Source organism: Emys orbicularis, chromosome 12 (genome assembly GCF_028017835.1).
Source record: "Emys orbicularis isolate rEmyOrb1 chromosome 12, rEmyOrb1.hap1, whole genome shotgun sequence".
Lineage (NCBI taxonomy): Eukaryota > Metazoa > Chordata > Testudines > Emydidae > Emys > Emys orbicularis.
In genome coordinates, this window is record NC_088694.1 from 26,077,499 (window position 1) to 26,100,008 (window position 22,510).

At 48.3% G+C, this 22,510-nt stretch overlaps 1 protein-coding gene across 1 annotated transcript; it reads left to right on the forward strand.

The window, feature by feature from the left end:
• Positions 1 to 2,398: 2,398 nt before the first annotated feature.
• Positions 2,399 to 14,181, forward strand: RAB5IF (RAB5 interacting factor). The gene is made up of 4 exons (XM_065414622.1): positions 2,399 to 2,569; positions 9,160 to 9,263; positions 11,967 to 12,096; positions 13,754 to 14,181. The coding sequence occupies exons 1-4, from the start codon at positions 2,435 to 2,437 to the stop codon at positions 13,793 to 13,795; spliced, it is 411 nt and encodes a 136-aa protein (XP_065270694.1). The 5' UTR covers positions 2,399 to 2,434; the 3' UTR covers positions 13,796 to 14,181.
• Positions 14,182 to 22,510: the final 8,329 nt, after the last annotated feature.

Here is a 22,510-nt window from a genome sequence, read left to right on the forward strand (position 1 = left end):
GCAGACGACTCCGAGTCGACTCCAGGGGGGTGTTATCCTGGCTGGACCTCCTGGGCAGCAGCCTGGGGGGGCTTGGGTGAGTGTCATGCCGGGGGGGCTAGGGAGGGGGGTCCCTCCCCCTCTCCCCCAGAGCTCACTGCTGCTGGCGGGGAGAGGGCTGGGGGGGAGTCCTCTCTGGCCCCCAGCCCTGGGGTAGCCTGCTTGCTGCACTCCAAATTCCTCATCCCTGGTCCAGCCCCACGCTCCGCACCCCAACCCTCTGTCCCAGCCCAGAGCCTGCACCGAGCACCCAAATCCCCTCCCAGAGCCCACACCCAGCACCCAAACCCTCTCCCGCATCCAGCACCTCAAACCCCTTCCCACACCCCCTCCTGCACCACAATCCCCTGCCCCAGCCCAGAGCCTGCACCCAGCACCCAAACTCCATCCCAGAGCCCGCACCCCTCCTACACCCAAACTTCCTCCCAGAGCCTGCACCCCAAACCCCCTCCCGCACCCAAACTCCCTCCGAGAGCCTTAGGCAGGTGTGTGTGTGTGTGTGTGGGGTGGAACTTGGACCCGTTCTGGGCACCACCAAAAATTATACAAACCTGCTGCCCCTGCATAGGTTAACCTTTCCTTTATATAGCTTGGGTCTTTGATAGGGTTGCCAACTCTTCAGGATTGTTCTGGACTCTCCAGGAATTAAAGATTAATCTTTAATTAAAGATTATGTCATGTGACAAAACCTCCAGGAATGCATCTAACCAAAATTGGCAACCCAATTTTGACCTTCTTTGATCTTCAGAGACCACGAATAGGTAATCAGTCAGACAGTGGGTCTCTTCTCAGGGTGTAGCTTTAAAAGGTTGGGTCTGGATGTGATAATTTGCATTTTCCTCCCCCCAGATATTTCCTAGGAAAGCCACTTAATTTTGTTTGTCCTAAAAGTTCCCTCTTGCATAGCACATTGTTTAAAACAGTCCCTTGAAGCTCTGAACACTTCCCGGGGTATACACTAGCCATGTGTCTCCCCTAGGGAATTTACGTGCAATCCCACAATAATACATAAATTTTGCATTTATAATGCCATGGATCCCAAAGCTATTTAAAATTAATTCAAAACGATATCCGAAAGATATTGCCATATCTCTCACAAATACTTCCTCGCCACCTCCCAGGCAAACAACTGGTGCTGCCTGTCCTGCGGGCTGCAAAGAGTCTCTGTTGGGAGGGACGGTTGGTGTCTGTGAAGTGGACAGGGATGGTGTCCCGAGCCGTAGGCGCTGGCTTCCCCTCTGCCCCGGTGCTTGACCACCCCGGCCCCGCCTCTTCCCCGCCCTCACCCCACCCCCATTCCACCCCTTCTCCAAAGTCCCCGCCCCACCCCGCCTTTTTCCACCCAGCCCTGCCCCCTTCCTGCTGCCATTCCACCCCCAACCCCCAAGTTCCCACCCCTGCCCTGCCTCTTCTCCGCCTCCTCCCCTGAGTGCGCCGCGTACCCGCTCCTTCCCCTCCCTCCCGGAAAGTCCTAAGCACCGCCAAACAGCTGTTAGGTGGTGGGAAGCGCTGGGAGGGAGGGGGAGAAGCGGGAATGCGGCGTGCTGAGAGGGGAGAGAAGGAGGCGAGGAGTGGGGAGATTGGCTGCCGGTGGGTGCGGTGCACCTGTTAATTTTTCCCTGTGGGTGCTCCAGCCCCGGAGCACCCATGGAGTCGGCGCCCATGTCCCTAGCCTCTGTTTGCCAGAAGCTGGGAATGGGCGACGGGATAGATCACATGATGATTAACTGTTCTGTTCATTCCCTCTGGGGCATCTGGTATTGGCCACTGTCGGAAGACAGGATACCGGGCTAGATGGACCTTTGGTCTGACCAAGTATGGCTGTTCTTACATGCATTGAGGCCCTTGGAGGGGAAGCGCTAGAGGCTGGCAGGTGTAGTAGATCTGAGAAGCTGCTGTGGGGGGTTAACCTGTGGCTATGCCCCACCCCAGAGGGGACGGCTCCCCTGTATGGAGTACAGCTCCCAGAGGAGACCAGAGAGCATGGGAAGCTCCACAGGGACTCTGGGCTCTGCAATGGGACATCTGCCCCCTATCCCCCTGCAGCTCCCCTCGTCCCTGTGGCAGAGGTCCCAACAGCTCTTTCCAAAAGCGCTTCCCCATCCTTCCCAAAGCCCCGCCCCATTCTGCAGCTCCTGTCTCCCGCTCTCAGGCCCCACCCTCCAGGGAATAGCAGCAACGCTTTTCAGAATGACCCCTCCCTCCTGCCGTAGGGAAGGAAATGGACCGTCCCCATCGTGCGATAGAGGGCAGTCCGGCTTCAGCCCCGCCCCTCCCCGGCAGGGAGAGGTGTGATTGGCTGAGCCCAAGAGCCGGCCGTCACGTGCGCCGCTTCCCTTGCAGTGACCGCGGGGCCTGAGGGTAGCGGGGCGGCCTGTGGTGGGGCCTGGGGAAGATGAGCGGCGCCCGGCGGAAGGAGGAGCCGCCGTTGTCTCACCCGCAGCAGCACCTGGTGGCTAACGGCGGCGGCGCGCTGCGCGGCTCGGTGTGGGGCAAGGCGCTGCGGAGCGACTCCGCCTGGGAGGACAAGGTGCGGCCGGGGCCCGCGCGGGGTGGCCTGGCCCGGCCCGGCTGGGCGGGGGGTGGTGCTCGTCTCCCCACGGGCGTTGGGGGGTGGGAGGGCTGCTGCCGCCCGCTCGGGGTCACCCGTGGGCGCTGGGAGGGTTGGGGGACTGCTGCTGCCTGCTGGGGATCACCCATGAGGTTTGGGGGGGGCGGCTGCCGCCCGCTGGGGCCGCCCGCTGGGGTCACCCGTGGGCGCTGGGAGGGTTGGGGGGGCGGCTGCCGCCCGCTGGGGGTCACCCGTGGGCGCTGGGAGGGTTGGGGGGACTGCTGCTGCCTGCTGGGGGTCACCCATGAGGTTGGGGGGGGGCGGCTGCCGCCCGCTGGGGCCGCCCGCTGGGGTCACCCGTGGGCGCTGGGAGGGTTGGGGGGGCGGCTGCCGCCCGCTGGGGGTCACCCATGAGGTTTGGGGGGGCGGCTGCCGCCCGCTGGGGTCACCCGTGGGCGCTGGGAGGGTTGGGGGACTGCTGCTGCCTGCTGGGGGTCACCCATGAGGTTTGGGGGGGGCGGCTGCCGCCCGCTGGGGTCACACGTGGGCGCTGGGAGGGTTGGGGGGGCGGCTGCCGCCCGCTGGGGGTCACACGTGGGCGCTGGGAGGGTTGGGGGGACTGCTGCTGCCTGCTGGGGGTCACCCATGAGGTTTGGGGGGGCGGCTGCCGCCCGCTGGGGTCACCCGTGGGCGCTGGGAGGGTTGGGGGGGCGGCTGCCGCCTGCTGGGGGTCACCCATGAGGTTTGGGGGGGGCGGCTGCTGCCCACTGGGGTCACCCGTGGGCGCTGGGAGGGTTGGGGGACTGCTGCTGCCTGCTGGGGGTCACCCATGGGGTTTGGGGGGGGCGGCTGCCGCCCGCTGGGGTCACCTGTGGGCGCTGGGAGGGTTGGGGGGGCGGCTGCTGCCTGCTGGGGGTCACCCATGAGGTTTGGGGGGGGTGGCTGCCGCCCGGTGGGGTCACCCGTGGGCGCTGGGAGGGTTGGGGGGCTGCTGCCACCGCCCGCTGGGGTCACCCGTGGGCGCTGGGAGGGTTGGGGGGGCTGCTGCTGCCCGCTGGGAGTCACCCATGAGGGTTGGGGGGGCTGCTGCTGCTGCCTGCTGGGGTCACCTGTGGGCGCTGGGAGGGTTGGGGGGCTGCTGCTGCCGCCCGCTGGGGTCACCCGTAGGCGCTGGGAGGGTTGGGGGGGTGGCTGCTGCCCGCTGGGGGTCACCCGTGGGCGCTGGGAGGGTTGGGGCGGGGCTGCTGCCACTTGCTGTGGGTCACCCATGAGGCTTGGGGGGCTACTGCTGCCCGCTGGGGGTCACCTGTGGGTGCTGGGAGGGTTGGGAGGTGCTGCTGCTGCCCACCTCATGAGGTCACCCATGGGCAGTGGGAGGGTTGAGGATACTTGTAGCCCCATGATCTGGGAAAGCCCTTTTAAAAGTAGCAGAGAGTCCTGTGGCACCTTATAGACTAACAGACGTATTGGAGCATTAGCTTTCGTGGGTGAATACCCACTTCTTCGGATGCTTTTACAGATCCAGACTAAGACGGCTACCCCTTTGATACTCGACACCTTTTAAAAGTGTTTTTCTCAGGCAGTTTTTTTGGCACATCCTCAGAAACCCTATTTGAGTATTTTTCAGAAATCAGACTAGTCGTTTCTTTCCTGTGAGACTAAGGCACAGAGACTTGGGGTGAAATTGCAGTGCTTTGTGTTGGAGACAGTCTACGTGCTGATTTCGTAACTTTTCTTTAATAATTGGAGCTATAAAACTTCCCATGCAAACAGCTAAAGGCATTTTCCAACCTGCGCTGCTCTTTAGGATACTGTGCATTAATTTGTGCTAATTTAGGCCAGGTCTATGCTATGAGCTTATATTGGTATAACTACGTTGCTCAGTGGTGTGAAAAGTCCACAGCCCTGAACGATGCAGTTATACCAACCTAACCAATGCTGTTGCCTGGAGGGTTTATGTCAACATAGCTACCGCCTCTCATAGAGGTGAATTAACTATTGATGGGAGAAGTCTGCCATTGGCATAGTAGCATCTTTACTGAATCGCTTCAGTGGCATAGCTGCACCATTGCCTCTGCAGCATTTTAAGTGTAGACCTGTCCTGACTCTATCAGTGAGCCATGTCTGATGAATGGTGTGAGCTGGAAGGAAGCTGAGATTTTGGAATGATATAGAAGCAGGTAGTGGATTCCTACTGAATAGGGCACCTAACATCACACACAAACAAGCAATCTCATGTTTTGCATGCATAAAAAGGGAAGGAAGGAAGGAAATTGTTAAAAGAAAATCTCTCCGTACACGTCTATTGCAATGAGATGTAGTTGTAGCTATGTCAGTCCTACGATATTAGAGAGAGAAGGTGGGTGAGGTAATATCTTTTATTGAACCAACTTCTGTTGGTAAGAGAGACAAGCATTTGAGCCACACAGACATGAAGAAGAACTCTGTGAGGCTTGAAAGTTTGTCTCTCTCACCAACAGAAGTTGGTTCAATAAAAGATAACACGTTCCCACATATGCCTGTCATTGTGAAAGGTGATTAGTATTGCATGGTGGTTTAGACTACTTCTGAAGCATGCAATGCTAGTAAAAAATGTCAGTAGCTAGTCTACACTGGCCCTCCTACTGGTGCTGATAATGCTACAGCAGTGCTAGAAGAACAGTGGGAAGATTTCAGAAAACTTCTGGCATAAATGTAGCCTCTAGTGCAAGGGTGGGCAAACTTTTTGGCCTGAGGGCTGCATCAGGTTTCGTAAATTGTATGGAGGGCCGGTTAGGGGAGGGGGTCGTAGCCCAGCCCCCACCTCCTATCTGTTCCCCCCCCCCGGGACCCCTGCCCCATCCACACACCCCAGCTCCCTGTCCCCCGACCGCCTCCGGACCTCTGCCACCCCATCCAACCCCTCCTCTCATTCCTGACGGCCCCCCCGGGACCCCGCCCCATTCAACCGCCCTTTCTCCCTGTCCCCTGACTGCCCCCTGCTGCCCCAGCCACCCCCCTCCTTCCTCACTGCCCCCATTCAACCCCCTGTTCCCCCCCCCGACCGCCTGGACCCCTATCCACACCCCTGCCCACCGTCCGAACTCCCCTGCCCTCTATCCAACCCCCTCTGCTCCCTGCCCCCTTACTGCGCTGCCCGGAGCACCAGTGGCTGGCAGCGCTACAGCCACGCCGCCCGGCTGGAGCCGGGCCACGCCGCCGCCGCCACGCCGCAGCACAGAGACCGGGGTCAGACTGGGCTCTGCAGCTGCGCTGCCCCAGGAGCTCACAGCCCTGCCGCCCAGAGCATTGCACTGGCGGCAGGGCGAGCTGAGGCTGCGAGGGAGGGGGAGCAGCGGGGGAGCGGCCAGAGGCTAGTCTCCCGGACCAGGAGCTCGGGGGCCGGGCAGGACGGTCCCGTGGGCCGGATGTGGCACGCGGGCCATAGTTTGCCCACCTCTGCTCTAGTGCTTGCTGTAGATTTGTCTAGGCTTAAAAATGCTTGCTGGCAGTAGTGGTATATTGGCAAACCCTCCTAGTGGAGAGACGGCTTGTACTAGCAAAAGTTACTTTGTCAGTATAGCTTAAACCAGGTACCTGAACAGGGTAGTCTGTACTGGCAGAAGGCCTTCTTTGCTGGTATGATTGTGTCTACCTTAGGACATAGCTATATCAGTTGAAGTGGGGGAAAATTGCACTCCTGACTGGCATAACTGTACTGGCAAATTTTTAAACTGTAGACCAGACCTTAGTCTAGGTGAGTTTCATTTGGTCACATGTACCACCTCTACTGCAAAAATAGACAGTTCCCCTGTAATTTTTGTAAAACAAATCATTTAATCTTTCTCTGCCTTAATTCCCTATCTGTAGTAAATGAGAGTAATACCTTCCTACCTCATAGGAGTGCTGTGAGGATGAACTTATTATCTGTGAGGTGCTCAGATACTGTGGCGGTGATATAAGTAGATCTCCAGCTTCCTTTTGCTTTGCGCTCTGTACATCAGGCTAGTCTTACTGTCACCTTGTGAGTGTCCCAAGTGAATACAACTCCATATTCTCAGTGCAGTTGCCCCTTTTATGTAAATCATTTGTTTAGACTACTGGTTTAAAAGGGTTATTTGCTCCTGTTGTACAGATCTTAGAATGTAACTGGTTACAAATGTTCAGTGTGAGTTCTACAACTTACGTATTTAGAGGACCAAAGTCTACTCTGTTACACCAGTATAAATCCTGAGTAACTGCACTGACCACAGTGGACTCTGGATTTATACAAAGGTAACTAAGAGCAGGATTCAGCTCTTTGACTCGGTTTTAGAGTTAAATCAAATTTCTACCTGCACAATCCAAAAATCAAAACTAGGAATAAGCCAAAGGAAACATCCAAATGTTAGTTATCTCTTGTAAGATGATGGTCATCCAGCTGGGCTATTTGGGGAGTAGCACAGCGTAACTGGTGAGTCTGAGGACAGGTCAACGCTACTGCTGCCGGTCGATCTAAGCTATGCAATTCGTGTTGTTAGTAGCATAACTCAAGTCGACGTAGCTTAGATCCACTTACCGCAGGGTTCACACTACGCTATGTCGACGGGAGATGCTTTCCCGCCGACATTGCTTCCGCCTCTCGTTGAGGCGGAGTACAGAAATTGATGGGAGAGCGTTCTCCCGTCAATTGAACGTGTCTTCACTAGACCCGCTAAATTGATGCCGCTGCATCGATTGCAGCAGCGCTCCATAGTGAAGACAAGCCCTGAGTGTCTGTCATGCTGTCATGGCTTAACTCTTCTGCAATTTTTTTCAATTATAAATGTCATGGCTACTCAATAATTCATTGTGGTTTTCTTTCAGCTTTCATTAAAACAACACATAAGGCCTGGATTCTGCAAAATGGATGCATATACCTGACTTTAAGCACATAAATTGTTCCTCTGAAGTCACTGGAACTACTTGCATGTGTAAATTAAGTTCCCGCATATGTGTTTGCAGAGTCAGAGCTGTGATTTTCCAAATGGGAGCAGAGTGTAAATAATGCAGGGCTGCTTTCGTAACTCCGAGAGCAGTTATTTTCTGGTTTTATAAAGTTGTATTTGGAAATGACAGAAAACCTGTCAAACCATGTAATTGAGGCATGTTACACATTCCTATTAAAATAAGTCTTAGTATAATTGTGTATTAAAAAAAAAATCAATATTAGTATTTTTTCTATTTGAATCAGATACTTATTTTAGCAATTAAAAAAATAACAATACATTTGGAAGAATGTGGGCTGTGATTTTTAGCTGAAATTGTGACATTTTTGCATTTCTTGCTACAAGCGAGCTGTGACTCCGACCTTTTTGTTGTAACAACGCAATCAGCAGGGCAATGGCTTGAGTTTTCAGTGCTGTTTGTCAGTTATTGTGCAAATAAAAGGACTTCTCTGAGGTGCCACTGCCAACACTGCAAAGGAGTCATTAGAGCTCCTGCGGATGCTGCCACAGTTGAGTCACTTGAGCATCTTTCTTCTGTGTGCAAATGTTTCTTTTAAAAAAAAATATAGACTCTGAACATGATAGAAGGGGAATTGATGATGAAGATTGCATCATTCAAATAAGAAATATTGAGCTTTTTGGAGAAATTGACTTCTGTATAATATCAGTGCATGGAGAGAGGATGTTAATGCATTATTTTACCTGATTGGCTTCAAACAAGCTGAGATGCTGGGAAGTGTGGAAACCCAACCTACCTTTTACAACCCCATAATAAAAATCCTGTAGGCCAAATTCTGTCCTAAGTTATGCCAGTGCTCCCTGTCTTTAGTGAAGTTGCAAAGGTGTATTTGAGAGCAGAATTGAATTTTGATTTGAAGTATGTGGCAGAATAGAATACAAGCGTTCATAGCTTCATGATCTCTGCAAGGAGAACAGGAATAGAAAGTTATACATTACTGTCACTCAGCTATTCAGGTATGACTCTGAATACAGACATTGGATACAGTTTAAGTAGGTGCCATTTTTAGTCTCTTTGGAATAGAATTGAATTTTAAAACTTTTTTCATAACTGATTCTCCCCCTCCTTTTTTTAACAGTCCCATGGAGACTCAAAATCAAAATCTTTCCTTGCTGATGATGGTTTTTTATCTCCATGATTCATACACACCTGTTTCTGTCATTTGTGGTTGCTTGAGAGTGCTGATTTTCTGGCAACATTTGTTTGTGGGTGATGGGAAAGAACTCAAGAATGATGTAGGCTTTTAAAACTGGTAAAGAATATAAATAGCTGAAAAGTTGGAGCTATGAACATTTTTAATATCTAATTCTAAAACAAATGGACTAAAGATCTGTTCTCTGTGTGTCCCACCAGTGGGAGAACTGTAAACTGAAGCCAGAACTTAGAAAAGGAAAGAGGGGTGGGATCCATCTATTGCCATTAGCTACTTTCAAATACTTTATATATAGTTTCTTAAAATATTTTTTCTTTTGAAAAGCAATCTGTGTTCAGAGCCTTGATTTTTTCCCCCAAGTTAGTTGCATGAGGGGTTCTTATAAATGTTTTATCTAAACTAGATATTATATGTGAGATATCAAACTTTGCTGTTTTTTTTCTCTCCTCAGGATGAGTTTTTAGACGTGATCTACTGGTTCCGACAGATCATTGCAGTTATTTTGGGAGTCATCTGGGGCGTAGTTCCACTGAAGGGATTTGTGGGAATAGCAATGTAAGGTTTCTTTCCTCTTATCTGACATGTATTTTTCTTTTTTTCAGATGTGGAGGTCACAATATCTCTAGTCTATTTTAAAGCAGCAGGGTGCTGGAAATGCATTAAAGTCTGATATTTCCTCTAAATACTGTATCATAGTTAAAAGGCTAAATCATGTGACCTCATGAGCCAATTGGCACCTGTAACTCTTCCCTCCACCCCCCCCATTCTGAATAGTTCTTTTTTTTTACTTTAAAAACATCTCGAACTTACTGGAGAAATGTCCAATTTCTGTCTTTTAGAGCAGTGATTCTGAATATTTTCCATACCATGATGCCTTTTCCCCATACTTGGACCCCCATCCCATGTAACTGGGATCCGTATGGGAAAGGCAGGGCGGTTACGACCCCGATAATTGTTTGCAGCTTCCAAGTTGAGTACCCTTGTTGCAGAATGTGTTCTGTACAGTCCCACTAGGGATGTTTGTTCCTTCTGAAATCAAAAAGGTATCTCCAAAACAGTAGAAAATGTAAACTGTAACAAGCAAAACATCATTCTTGGGGGTCTTCTGCTGTTCTCTTGTCCCTCTCATGAGAGATACTATTTTACCAAAATCTGTACCTTCAATATCCTTGTAAGGGGAAGGGGCATCCAAAATTAACTTTTTTTTTTTAAATTTATATCCATGCATATGTATAATAAAACCTCTAATCTGCCTAGATGTATGGGATCCTTGTTCCCTTCTTAGTAAAGACATCACAGTGTTATAGTGAGCAAACTAATTAATTAAAAATGTTATAACAGGGTTTGGAAAGTTTACCAGCCACCTATGAGTTAAAGGACCAAGCCTGCTAGACAGAAGTAAATACAGAAAATGGGAGGGGCACCAGAAGCGGTGCTCTAGGTGTTGAAGAGGAATAGTACTGGGATTTCATACGGGGTGCTGTCCCTCAGTTCCGATGGGGGACTCCATATTTCTATCTGCCTGTGGCTAGTTGGTGTCTTTAAAAACATAAACCTTTACAGCCCTCCAAGTGCTGGAAGGGAAGTTTTCTGTCTCCTTCCTTCTCTCAGACATCTTAGCTGCTGCAAGAAAGCAAGGGGAAAGAAGGTAGTCTCTGATTCTCTACACTTTCAGACTGTTTTTGACCACGGGGGGTGTCTTCTCCAGTGCCTGTTTCTGCTGGTGCTCATATTTTTCCCAGCAGCAGCAGTGTGACGTTGATACAATTCTGGAGAGTTGCATTGTTGCTCACATGGTTCATAATAGTAGCACTGAACCTGACTAGTCTTGTTAATACCATTGTGAAACCGCCTGGGAAAGCTCTGAGCAGCAGAGACATTGAGGCTGGTTGCAGACTCTGGAAGAAAACGCTGTATCATTTTGCATCTTGAAGATTATCTTCACAACTCGTAGGGCTAGAGACACTTTTTGTGTTACTGAAACCTTAAATTCTGCAGCAATTGAGGAGTAAGAGCCCCAGGGAAAGCTTTATATTAACCACTGGAGAGCTTGTTTTTCAGGCCCTGTTATAAATAGTTAAAACTAAACGACAGTAACAACAGATGAGAAATACTGTGTTCTTGCTTGTGTTCACTTACTAGTTCAGTGTGTCTCCCAGCTGTTTGAGCAAATGAGTTCCTGTGTGGAAGGTTATCAAAGTAACTGAAGCTGACATTTGGCAAACAGTGGAATCTTCCACACTGGAGAGCTTGTGTTTAACAGTTTCCTAATGTGCCAGATACATTTAATGCAACTACGACTATTGTAGGTTCTCTGGTAAATGTTGTGCATGTTCTCTTTTAAGAGCAACATGGAAGGCAGGAGTCCTGCCTTCCATCTGGCACAGAGCTCCAGTCTTTTCCCACCCTCCTCTCATCCCACATAACTCTCCTTGCAAGAAGTGCACTGTTTGAAGGCAAGTTTTCACTTCCCGGGTTGTCCCAATCCTGAGTCTCTTGAGGCCAGATTTAACTCTGCACTGGAGCTTGTGTGATCTCTGGGACAGGCTGATGGTTGCCCAAAGTTACACCCTAGCTGCAGGGGCCCTTAGCACTTGCCAGGAGCACAGAATGTCCAGGGTACAGATCTGCCCAGGCCACATTAGATCCCCCCTCTGGCCTGTCCAGGCCTGTCTCCATGCTGCACCTGATTGTAAGGATCACCTGCACACTAGCCTAGCAGGCAATAAAGTGCGGTCACAGGGAAACAGCAGATTGGGCCCTGGGTCTTTTAGGGTGAGATGAGCTCTGTTAGACTTGGATTTAGTTAACTGGTGCTGAGACCGAGAGACTGATACTGTATTTAAGTCCTTGGGTTTTAGCTTTTGTGCTGGTGATCTCCTGAGCATTTAACTACTAATCCCTGCCTATAGGGCCACAAATCTGTGCTCTACTGGCAGAGTGTGATGGCGGTAATCTTAGGTTTGGCTAAGAACTCATTCCCTGCTACAACTATATGAAGCCAGACTATAGATGCACTTGTAGATCCAGCACTTGACAGGCTGGGAAAAAAGTGGGTAGAGTTAACATTCCCTGCACTGGAGAGAATCTGCTCTTACATGCTTTCTTTCCAGAAGGCAGAAGAGTTTGAACTGGAGCCTCTAGCAAGCTGGGGACAGGAGGAGAACATCCTACTCCTTGGCTGTAATGTTGATTAGATCATTAGACGGTTTTATCCTGTAATTTGGAAATGATGGCTCCTAATATCTTTGTCCCCAGATTCTGCCTGATCAATGCTGGCGTCCTGTACCTCTATTTTAGTAGCTTTCAGCAGATAGACGAGGAGGAGTATGGAGGCACATGGGAGCTAACGAAAGAAGGATTCATGACATCGTTTGCACTGTTTTTGGTAATTCCCTCCCCTCCTCCTCGCTTCCTTTCCAGTTGCTCCAGTTACTGCCTGTGGAGTAGTAGTGATGAGATGTGAGTGAGTAGGAACGTGCCATGGAATCCTAGGTAAGGGAGGGCTAAGGGGCAGAAACTTCACAGCAAGGGGAAAGGCTGTACTTTAGCAGTTGTAAGGTCAGTTAATTCTTAGTGTTCCCCCCCTCTCTCCAGCATACAGATGAGACAGCTAGGGGAGGTTGCCAACACTTTGAAGGATCGAGTTAAAATTCAGAGGGATCTTGATAAATTGGAAAACTGGACTGTAGACAACAAAATGAATCCAACAAAGACAAATATAAGATGTTACACTTAAGAAAGAAAAGCCAAATGCACAAATAGAGAAGGATAACTGGCTTGGCAGCAGCACTGCTGAGAAGGATCTGGGGATTGTGGTGGATCATAACCTCAACATGAGTCAGCAATGTGATGCTGTTGCAAAAAAAGCAAATGCGATTTTTGGTTGCAAGTCACAGGAGGTGATGATACTGCTCTACTCAGTGCTGGTTAGGCCTCGGCTGGAGTACTGTGTCCAGTTTTGGTCACCAGCGTATAGAAAGGATGTAGAGAAACTGGAAAGGATCCAGAGGTGAGCAGCAAAGATCAAAGGGATGGAATGCAAGCCATATGAGCAAAGGCTGTAGGAACTGGGTATCTTTAGTTTGGAAAAGGAGATTAAGGGGGGACATGGTAGCAGTCTTCAAATACTTGAAAGGCTGCCATAAAAAACATGGAGAAAAGTTGTTCTTGCAACAGAGGGCAGGGCAAGAGGCAATGGGTTCAAACCACTGCAGGGTTAGATTAAATCTCAAGAAACATTTCCTAACTGTAAGAACAGTGGGACAATGGAACAGACGGCCTAGGGAGGTTGTGGAAGCTCTTTCACTGGAGGTTTTCAAAAGGAGGCTGGGTAGCCATCTGTCTTGGATGGTGTAGACACAACAAATCCTGCATCTTGGCAGGGGGGTTGACTAGACTCTTCTAACCCTATGGTTCTATGATGATGGCAGTGCAACTTTGTTTTTAAAATCTGCTCCCCATCTCCATCAGGGTGTAATCTAGAGCCGTGGCATTTGTTATTTTGAATTCACTGCTCTTATCTTTCAGGATCTCTGCTATGAGTCAGTAATACTGCACCTTTAAAATATTTTTCTTTTATGCATTCCCTCCCTCCCCTCCCCCCCCCCCCAAACAAAAAAACAAAAACCTGTGATCCCATTTGGGGCTGTTTTGAAGCGGGCATAGATTCTTTGGTGGCACTTCAGTGTGGGGCATGATAGGACTCCAAGCCAATCAGATGGCAGACTGCACCAGTCTGTGGTATGTCACATTCCTTATAGCTGTCCGCAGTGGCCCCAAAGTTGAAATTTAGTTTCCTGTCCAGTAGAGTGGCCCCTTACTGAAAACAGTGATGGATTTCTGATGGTAAAAATGACTTACCCCATGGAGTTGCACCTTGGATTCTGTTTGTGGTTGTGCTCTAGCACCACTCACAGCACTAGCACGGCTTATTGAAAAATTCATTCTTTTTTGTGATAAGGGGGAGGGCGATAAATGTTTGAAACCTTTCCACAGGGGCTTGATTAACCTTCACTTTCTCTCCTTGTTTGTCCCCTCTTCAGGTTGTTTGGATAATCTTTTACACTGCCATCCACTACGACTGACAGTCTGCAGCCCTTCGCCTCCCATTCCGGTCTTCAATAAATCCAAAAACATTTTAATAAATCAGAGCCTGTAATGGACTGGTGGGAGATGAAAATCAGCCACCTTTTTGTACCAGTGGTCCGAGGAGCCTGGAACAGCCCCAGTTCCCCTAACAGAGAAGCCAGTCCGTCTTGATTTTATACAAGTGTTGCTTATTGGAACTTTTTTAAAAGCCATCACAATTTTTGAAAGCAGTTCAAGACTATTCAACTTTTGAACTTTTTCCATGACTGTATTCAATAACTGTAACAACCTCCTGTGTGCTAAAGGGTGAATCTGTTAATTTAATTTGTGTAAGTTACCTCACCCTCTGGATGAAATCTGTCATTAAATTGTGACTTGTCTTCCATTGTTGTCCTTCAGACATACAGTTTTAAAACAGCAGTCACTTTAAGTTACTTTCAGTGGAGAACACTGCAGCATTCAAGTAGTACATGGAGTTCAATGGTTGCCCTTGGCTTCTTTGAAGATAATTAAAGATGTGATTTATTTGAGTAAAATGACTATTGTTACCATATTTTTTTTTTAATTAAGGATCGTTTGATCACCAGAATTTTCAAATGCTCTTGACTAAAGACATGGATTTTTAAATAATTTTGCTGGGGAGAGTTAGTGATCTGCTTTGGGAATGTTTAACTTGTAAACAGTGTTCATCATGCTTAGGACCTCCATCATGTTTCTGCTAGCCCAGAGGGCTACTAACTCAGTTCCCGGAGCCTACCTCAGAGTTCAGTAGTCTAGATGGACAAAATAATTCCAGAGGCATACTTTTAAATGTCTGAATTTATCTGCTTAAAATCTTAATTTTTTTTTTATAGTGTGTGTATATATTAGTTAACGGGATTCAAATTCTCTTCATTGACAAATGCAGGAGACTAAAATAAGTACAATTGAGGCAGCTAATGTCAGGATGCAGAATTTCTAACTCTTTTAAAAGAGGCATTTTCCCAGGAGCAGATGGCCTCCAGATTTCAGAGTTGGTCTCTTCATGATACTGAGCAAAGCACCATCTAAACCGGACATTGCTGAGCTATCCTGCCAGTTTTGAGCTGCTCCTGGGTGTTGCCACAGAGGTAAGCTGGGGGCTGTTTACTTCTCTAAAATGCTTAATTATCTCTCTTTTCACAACTTGTATTGACAGCAGTATCATGCACAGTTCTGCCTACGCAGTTCTCTTCAGGAAGCAGTGCCACTGTGTGGTTTGGTTGTAGAATAGTCCCTACTGTTCTAACCTATCGTTCAGATAAACTGGGGGAAGGTTTGTACCAAGATTGCCTTATGGTGAGAACTCGACCTACTTTTAATATTCTCTTGTTGAAATCCTACATTGTTTCCTTGTCCCTCTCTTCTGAAAGCTGAAGAGCCCAGAATTCATATGTTTGCATATAAAGTTTAGGCACCTAAATAACTGTTTTCAGTGCTGAAAGTAGGAAAGTTTCCCATTCATTTCCCCTCAAACTTTAATAGGGAGGATATCTACTTTGGGAAGGGAAAGATGGTTAACTACTTTTCCTGGTGAGCTGTGGAAAAAGAGGAGCTGAGGCTTGCTGCTATTGCAGTCTGAGTTGCCAGTTTAAAAAGTGAATGATCTCACGCAGACTCCTAAATGTGCTGCTCTCGTGTGTGTGTTAGATTTAAACCCAGCTATGATTTTCTACTCCTCAGCTGTAAGCATTAATTTCCTTTGAGAAATGCCCTGTTCACTAGTTTTAAGTTATTCTTTGCTATCATCATAAGTTTGTGCGTTTCCTTAATTATCCCCACCCATCAATAAAATAAACCATTGTATACTTGAAAGCAATCTATTAAATAATGTCACCTGACTAACCACTTGTGTGGCTTCTATCCTCTGTCTTCTGAGTATTATAGAATGTTGAGAGCATGGGGCTTTTTTAATACCCTTATTTGTGACCACTAATCTTGATCTGGAGCCCATCGTGTATAATTTTGTCTCTTGGATCTGTGTCACAGGGTTGACATATACCCTCCAGAGGGGCAAGGCAGCCGCTGGGATTTAAAGCCTCATCTTCGCTGGTAACGAAACGAGAACTGACCATTTCCCTCACTGCAAGCCTTGTGTCCCTGTATCACACTGGTTCTTGCGCTGTGGTTGGCAAGCTGTGGTGGCACTTTGGAGCTGGGCACAGAAGCGCTGTGGGAGCCATACAGACTAGGTTCTCTGTAAGTTTGCCCCAGGTTTGTGCAATATGTTTGTGACTCTGTGCACCACTATAAAACTTGCGTAGTGTAAATTGGTGCATAGCTATCCTTGACCCTATGAACTGTCCCTTTTTATCATCCTGAGTGGAGAAGATAGGAGCTGGAGAGAATGACTCTGCCCATCTCCTTACCTTGCTGTTGGACTGAGTGAGATCTAAAGTACTTGCTCTGGTACCACAGTGATGGGGGCCAGATGACCTCCCAGTCTTTAGTGTAAGTATCCTCACAGCACCCCTGTGAGGTAGAGCAGTGCTATTATCCCTATCCTACAGATGGGTACTGAGCACAGAGATGCTAAGTGACTTGCCCAAGGTCACACAGAAGTCTGTGGCAGAGTAGGGAATTGAGCCTGGGTCTCCTATGCTATCCCTAACCACTGGCCCATCCTGACCACTGTTTCTCCATTTAAAAAATGTACTGTTTTCAGCTCTGTGGCATTTCTTTGTTTTAATCTCTCTTGGTGGCTAAAACTGGGTTGAATTGCCCTATGGAAGGGCCAACAGGCCACTGCAGCGGTGGGTTAGGACTTCATGGAGGTAATAAAACAGGCTGGTCTTACTGTAAAAGACGTTTCTGGCTCCTGGCTTGGAGGGCATCTGAAAATGCAGGTAAAAAGGCTCCAGTTACTGAAGTTGTAATTACAACTGGCCCTTTGCGTGGGATGCCATTGGATTTAACTTGTGAGTGAATCTGACTAGCCATCATGGCAACTGACTTTGGAACACCCAAGAATTGGCTAGTGAATGCTCATGGTAAAAGTGAGGTAAACATAGGAAGGGATTTTTATGAAGCCTTCTGGTTTGACTTTTCAAAGTGAAATAGATACAGAAACGTGATGTGCAAAAATACAATCATGACTGAGACAGATACAGTCCCGAGTGTTCAAATCCCAGTGGACTGAAATGTATTGATAGGGTTATTCCTTTCAGGAAGGGGGAGATGCTTGGGGACAGTAGCTGCACTCTGTCTTGGTGCAGTGTTTTCCAATGGTTAGAGCTAGAAGGCAGACATGCTATGTCGTATTGCCAGCTCTTGATTATTAAAAGCTGATTTTTGGTGCAGTTCAGGGTGTAAAGATGGAGAAGCCTTCCCCAAGAAGCTTACCACCCAAAAGTTGAAAGATGAATAAGAATGCCCTGAGTGACCCAGAGGATGGTGTGGGGGGGAGATGGAAGATTTAAAGGAGGAAGTGTGGAGGCCTGGAGCACTGGGCAAGGGGGGACAGTCTGGCCATAGAGGACAGCCTGGAAGAGATCATGAAGATCAGAGAGGGAGAATGAAAAAGAGGAGCTCGGTGGTGGGCAGTAGTAGTGAGAAGGGAGCATGTGTTGCTCAGTGAGAACAATATGAAAGCTGGGCAGCATTGTGCAGTGTCTTAGAGGTCAGGGATGTTGCAGCTGATTTAGTAGGTGATGAGGGGGCAGTGAAGGAGAGCAGCATGGTCCGAGCAGCAGGCAATGAAGCTGATTTCAACGGCTGCAGTTGGATGGATGGGAGAAGGAGGAGGGGTACCCTAGTCTAGGTGGTAAATAACTCAGGTGACTGTTCATTAAAGATCAGTGCGGCAGGGTTGTGTTAATGAGATGTAGTGGGGAGATTTGACAACAGCCTGGATCTGTGCACAGAGAGGAGAAAAAATAACCCCTGGAACGTGAGCCTGGCAAGCAAGGAGGCTGGTGGATTGAGAATGCAGAGGGCTTAGGAGCAATCAGGAGCTCTGTTCTAGCTGTGTGGTGTTGGAGGAAGAGGTAGGACCTCCTGGAGGGGATGTGGGGGAGACAGGAAAGGGTGGGAGCCTGAGGAGAAGCTGGGGTAGAGAGGGAGGCTGGAGAAGTGGTAAGAGAGGCTGGGGAACTGAGGCCAGTCACTGTAGGCCAGTTTGGGCACCGAATGGTCAAATGAAATAAACAGCACCCATCTCAGAGCACCTGCAGAACCCAGTGAAACTGGACTGTTTAGCACCTCTGGGGAGTCTGGTGTCTTCTAGATAGGTGCCCACCTTTAAGAACCCAAGTCTGGAAAATGTTGGCCTTAGTCTCTCTCTGTGCCTCTAAAATGGGGCTAAGGCTGTGTCTACACTACCACTTAGATCAGAATAATTTGTCACTCAAGGGTGTGAATAAGCCACCCCCCTGAGCGACGTAAGTTACATTAACCGATGCGCCAGTGTGGACGGTGCTATGGTGGTGAGAGAGCTTCTCCCACCGACATAGCTACAGCCACTCATTGGGCGTGGATTAATTAAGTTGATGGGAGAGCTCTCTCCTGTCAGCTTAGAGCAGCTACACTAGAGAGCTTACAATGGCGCAGCTGTAAACTCTAGTGTAGCCTTAGCCTAATGCTCCCCTTTGCATCACTGAGGTCCTCTGGGGAAAGGCAGTCTGTAAAGTGCAGCACCGCTTGTGGTGGTGACACAAAGTGGAGTGGGTTTGAGTGTGAGATTGTTTTTTACACTCTAAAGCAAATAGCAGAAGTTCAGCAGTCCCTGATTCTGCATCTTGGTCTATAACACAGGAGCAAGAGGTGGTATAAACTTGCAGGGCACTTAATATGGAACCAATAAACGTATCTGCCATTCTACACAGCAGCCACTTGATGTGTGAGACTTGCAGGCAGGAGCACACTGCCTCAGCTGGAAGCAGAGTTAATGGGATAATGTCTTTTCCAGCTACTGATAACCAAGCTGTGGACAGCGAGAATGAGATGCGGAGTTTGTGGAAGTGAGTCTCCCCAGCTCCGACTGGCTCTCCGCAATCCAGCTTCCTGCCAGCCCTTTGATGCAGCCAGGATCTGGGATGAGTTTGTGGGCCAAAGGAATGAATCGCTCTGCCGGCTGCCTGGCCCTGGGACTGTGCCTCTGCAGAAGGCAGCAGATGGCTGGGGGGGAGGGAAGGGGAGTGTCCAAGACACCTGGGCTCAACTCAGCTTCTGCCATGAGATGAAATCAGGTGACTTCCTCCCACTCAGCCAAGTGTGCTGGCTGGGATGTGGAAATGGGCATGGATGGCTGCTGGAAAGTCAAGTGTAAAATCTATTAACCCTTCCAGGGTGGCATTTTCCAGCCGGCAGCAAAGCAAACAGCCCTAATCCGTGCAAATATATAGTAAGGCGCTGCACTGAGGAAGTGACATTGCCAGGTGCATTGTCAGTGAGCAACAACCATACCAACAGGGTGGCAGCAAGACGCTGCCCCGTGGCCATGGCGTAATGTGTTTGCCTAAGACAGAGCGGTTACAGTAGGTTCACCCCAGGGTAAATCTATTGACTTCACTGTTTTTGCAGCAGGGATGTATCTGGCCCATGTTTGGCAGTGCTTCTAATGCCAATACAATGAGCTGTGTTGGTTCAGTGTGGGAGGCGGCTGTGGGCAGGAAGCCCTGGAAGGCTCTACATTTCCCTTCTGAGCTGTAAATGCCAGGTGCTGGCACCTTTGCCAGGTAAGCTTCCAACCTGCTCCCATTTCTGCCCTTGAGCAATGTCACAGTTCAGTTAGAGATGGGCCTTTCCAGACGTTCTCTGGCTACTGAAGAGCACAAACGGAACTCTGCTGAGCAATGGAAGATTTGCAACCCTCGTTGTTAAACGATCCTGAGCACTTCATCAGTGTATCCGTCTGAGCATCACACAGCCCTGTACAAAGAAGGGCAAATAGCAGCAGCAGTTCCATTTCAGGATGGAGAAACCAAGACGTGGATAACTTAAGTGGCTTCCTTAAAGGCCAAGCAGTTGGATGGTCTTGTTTCCAAAAGCAGCTGATGCCCTGAATTAATAAACTGCAACATTCAACTGAGACCCTCCCTGTATTTAAAGTCATCCCCGTAAGTGCAGGTGTCACTCCTGTAACATCAGGGAGGCAGTGTGGCCTAATGGAGAGAGTACTGGACTGGGACTCAGGAGCCCCATTAACATGAATTTAGCCCATAGTGTTTAAGTGACTCAGCCAGGATCCCAGGGTCCCATGCTGCTTTGCTTCAGCTAAAGTCTACACCAAGTGTTGGCAGGAGTTCAGCACGCACTGTAGTTAATGGGAGCTGCAGCTGCTTGTGCCAGGGCTGAATTTGGCCTGATGTCATACTCAAAAGACACAGCACTAAAATTATTCCTGCTTCAGAAAACACTTCTCTTTCCAACTCCATATCATTTTAGGTAGAGGTGAACGAACTGTCCTTCCAATGACTGACCAAATGACAGTATCCGAGTCTGGTAGGAAAAGGAATTCAATGGCCTGTTTGTGATGGTCACAGATCCCACTGTGTGAACGATTGGGGCTCCAGCCAAGACCCAAGCAGCGGGAGTTGCCTTCAGAATGCAAAAGGTCCTTCTAATTGTGAAGCGTAAATCTGTTTTACAACATTGTCTTTGTGCGTTTCAGCTTGGTAGGGCTATAATGCTGCTGATCTCACACAAACTCAGAAGTGAATTGCTGATTCTGCTACACTTTCATTGCTATTTGCTCCCATGGCTATTCTACATTCTATTCTATGTAGGTTCTTAGACTACGCTCCTCACCGTAGTACTTGTAGCCCCGTGAAACAAAGTCTGGTAGCAATAAGTGAAAGAAGACCTTGATTTCGGGATTGTCATCTGAACAAGCAGTGCGTAGAGTGCAGGTACGTGCACATGAAACATCTCAGAAGAATCTCCTTGAAAACTCTTCCATCTGCTTGAGATCCATGGTGGCAAACTCTTCTGGAGTTGAGGCCAGGTAATTTCCAATCTGAGGGCAGGCCTGTACCAAGGGGATGTTGGTTCCTTTCTCGTCCCCTAAAGGAGAGCATATTGATAGAGATTCTCTAGGTTTTAGTCAGGAGGAGAGGATGGAAGAGGATAAAATATGGGCCTGACCAGACGAGATACATTCACATAAAAAAGAATCTGACACATCAGAAAAGAGCAGACATAAACAGTGACAAGCTTTTAAAGTGCTTGTACACAAATGCTAGAAGTCTAAATAATAAGATGGGTGAACCAGAGTGCCTCGTGTTAAAGGAGGATATTGATATAATAGGCATCACAGAAACCTGGTGGGGTGGGGACAATCAATGGGACACAATCATTCCGGGGTACAAAATATATCAGAAGGACAGAACAGGTCGTGCCGGGGGGAGTGGCACTATATGTGAAAGAAAATGTAGAATCAAATGAAGTAAAAATCTTAAATGAATCCACATGTTCCATAGAATCTCTATGGATAGTAATTCCGTGCTCTAATAAGAATATAACAGTAGGGATCTATTATCGACCACTTGACCAGGACAGTGATAGTGACGATGAAATGCTAAGGGAGATTAGAGAGGCTATCAAAATAAAGAACTCAATAATAGTGGGGGATTTCAATTATCCCCATATTGACTGGGTACATGTCACCTCAGGACGAAATGCAGAGACAAAATTTCTCGATACTTTAAATGACTGCTTCTTGGAGCAGCTGGTACAGGAACACACAATGGGGGAGGCAATTCTCAATTCACTCCTGAGTGGAGTGCAGGATCTGGTCCAAGCGGTAACTATAACAGGACCGCTTGGAAATAGTGACCATAATCTATTAACATTTAACATTCCTGTGGTGGGAAGAACACCTCAACAGCCCAATACTGTGGCATTTTATTTCAGAAAGGGGAACTATGCAAAAATGAGGAGGCTAGTTAAACAGAAATTAAAAGGTACAGTGTCTAGAGTGAAATCCCTGCAAGCTGCATGGACACTCTTCAAAGACACCATAATAGAGGCCCAACTTAAATGTATACCCCAAATTAAAAAACACAATAAAAACTAAAAAAGAGCCACCGTGGCTTAACAACCATGTAAAAGAAGCAGTGAGAGATAAAAAGGCATCTTTTAAAAAGTGGAAGTCAAATCCTAGTGAGGTAAATAGAAAGGAGCCTAAACACTGCCAAATTAAGTGTAAAAATGTAATAAGAAAAGCCAAAGAGGAGTTTGAAGAACGGCTAGCCAAAAACTCAAAAGGTAATAACAATGTTTTTTAAGTACATCAGAAGCAGGAAGCCTGCTAAACAACCAGTGGGGCCCCTGGACGATCAAGATACAAAAGGAGCACTTAAAGACGATAAAGTAATTGCGGAGAAACTAAATGAATTCTTTGCTTCAGTCTTCATGGCTGAGGCCTGGTGTACACTACGAGTTTAGGTCGAATTTAGCAGCGTTAAATCGAATTAAGCCTGGACACGTCCACACGACGAAGCCCTTTTTTTCGACTTAAAGGGCCCTTTAAACTGATTTCTTTACTCCACCTCCGACGAGGGGATTAGCGCTAAAATCGGCCTTTGTGGGTCGGAATTGGGGTAGTGTGGACGGAATTCGACGTTATTGGCCTCCGGGAGCTATCCCACAGTGCTTCATTGTGACCGCTCTGGACAGCACTCTCAACTCAAATGCACTGACCAGGTAGACAGGAAAAGCCCCGCGAACTTTTGAATTTCATTTCCTGTTTGCCC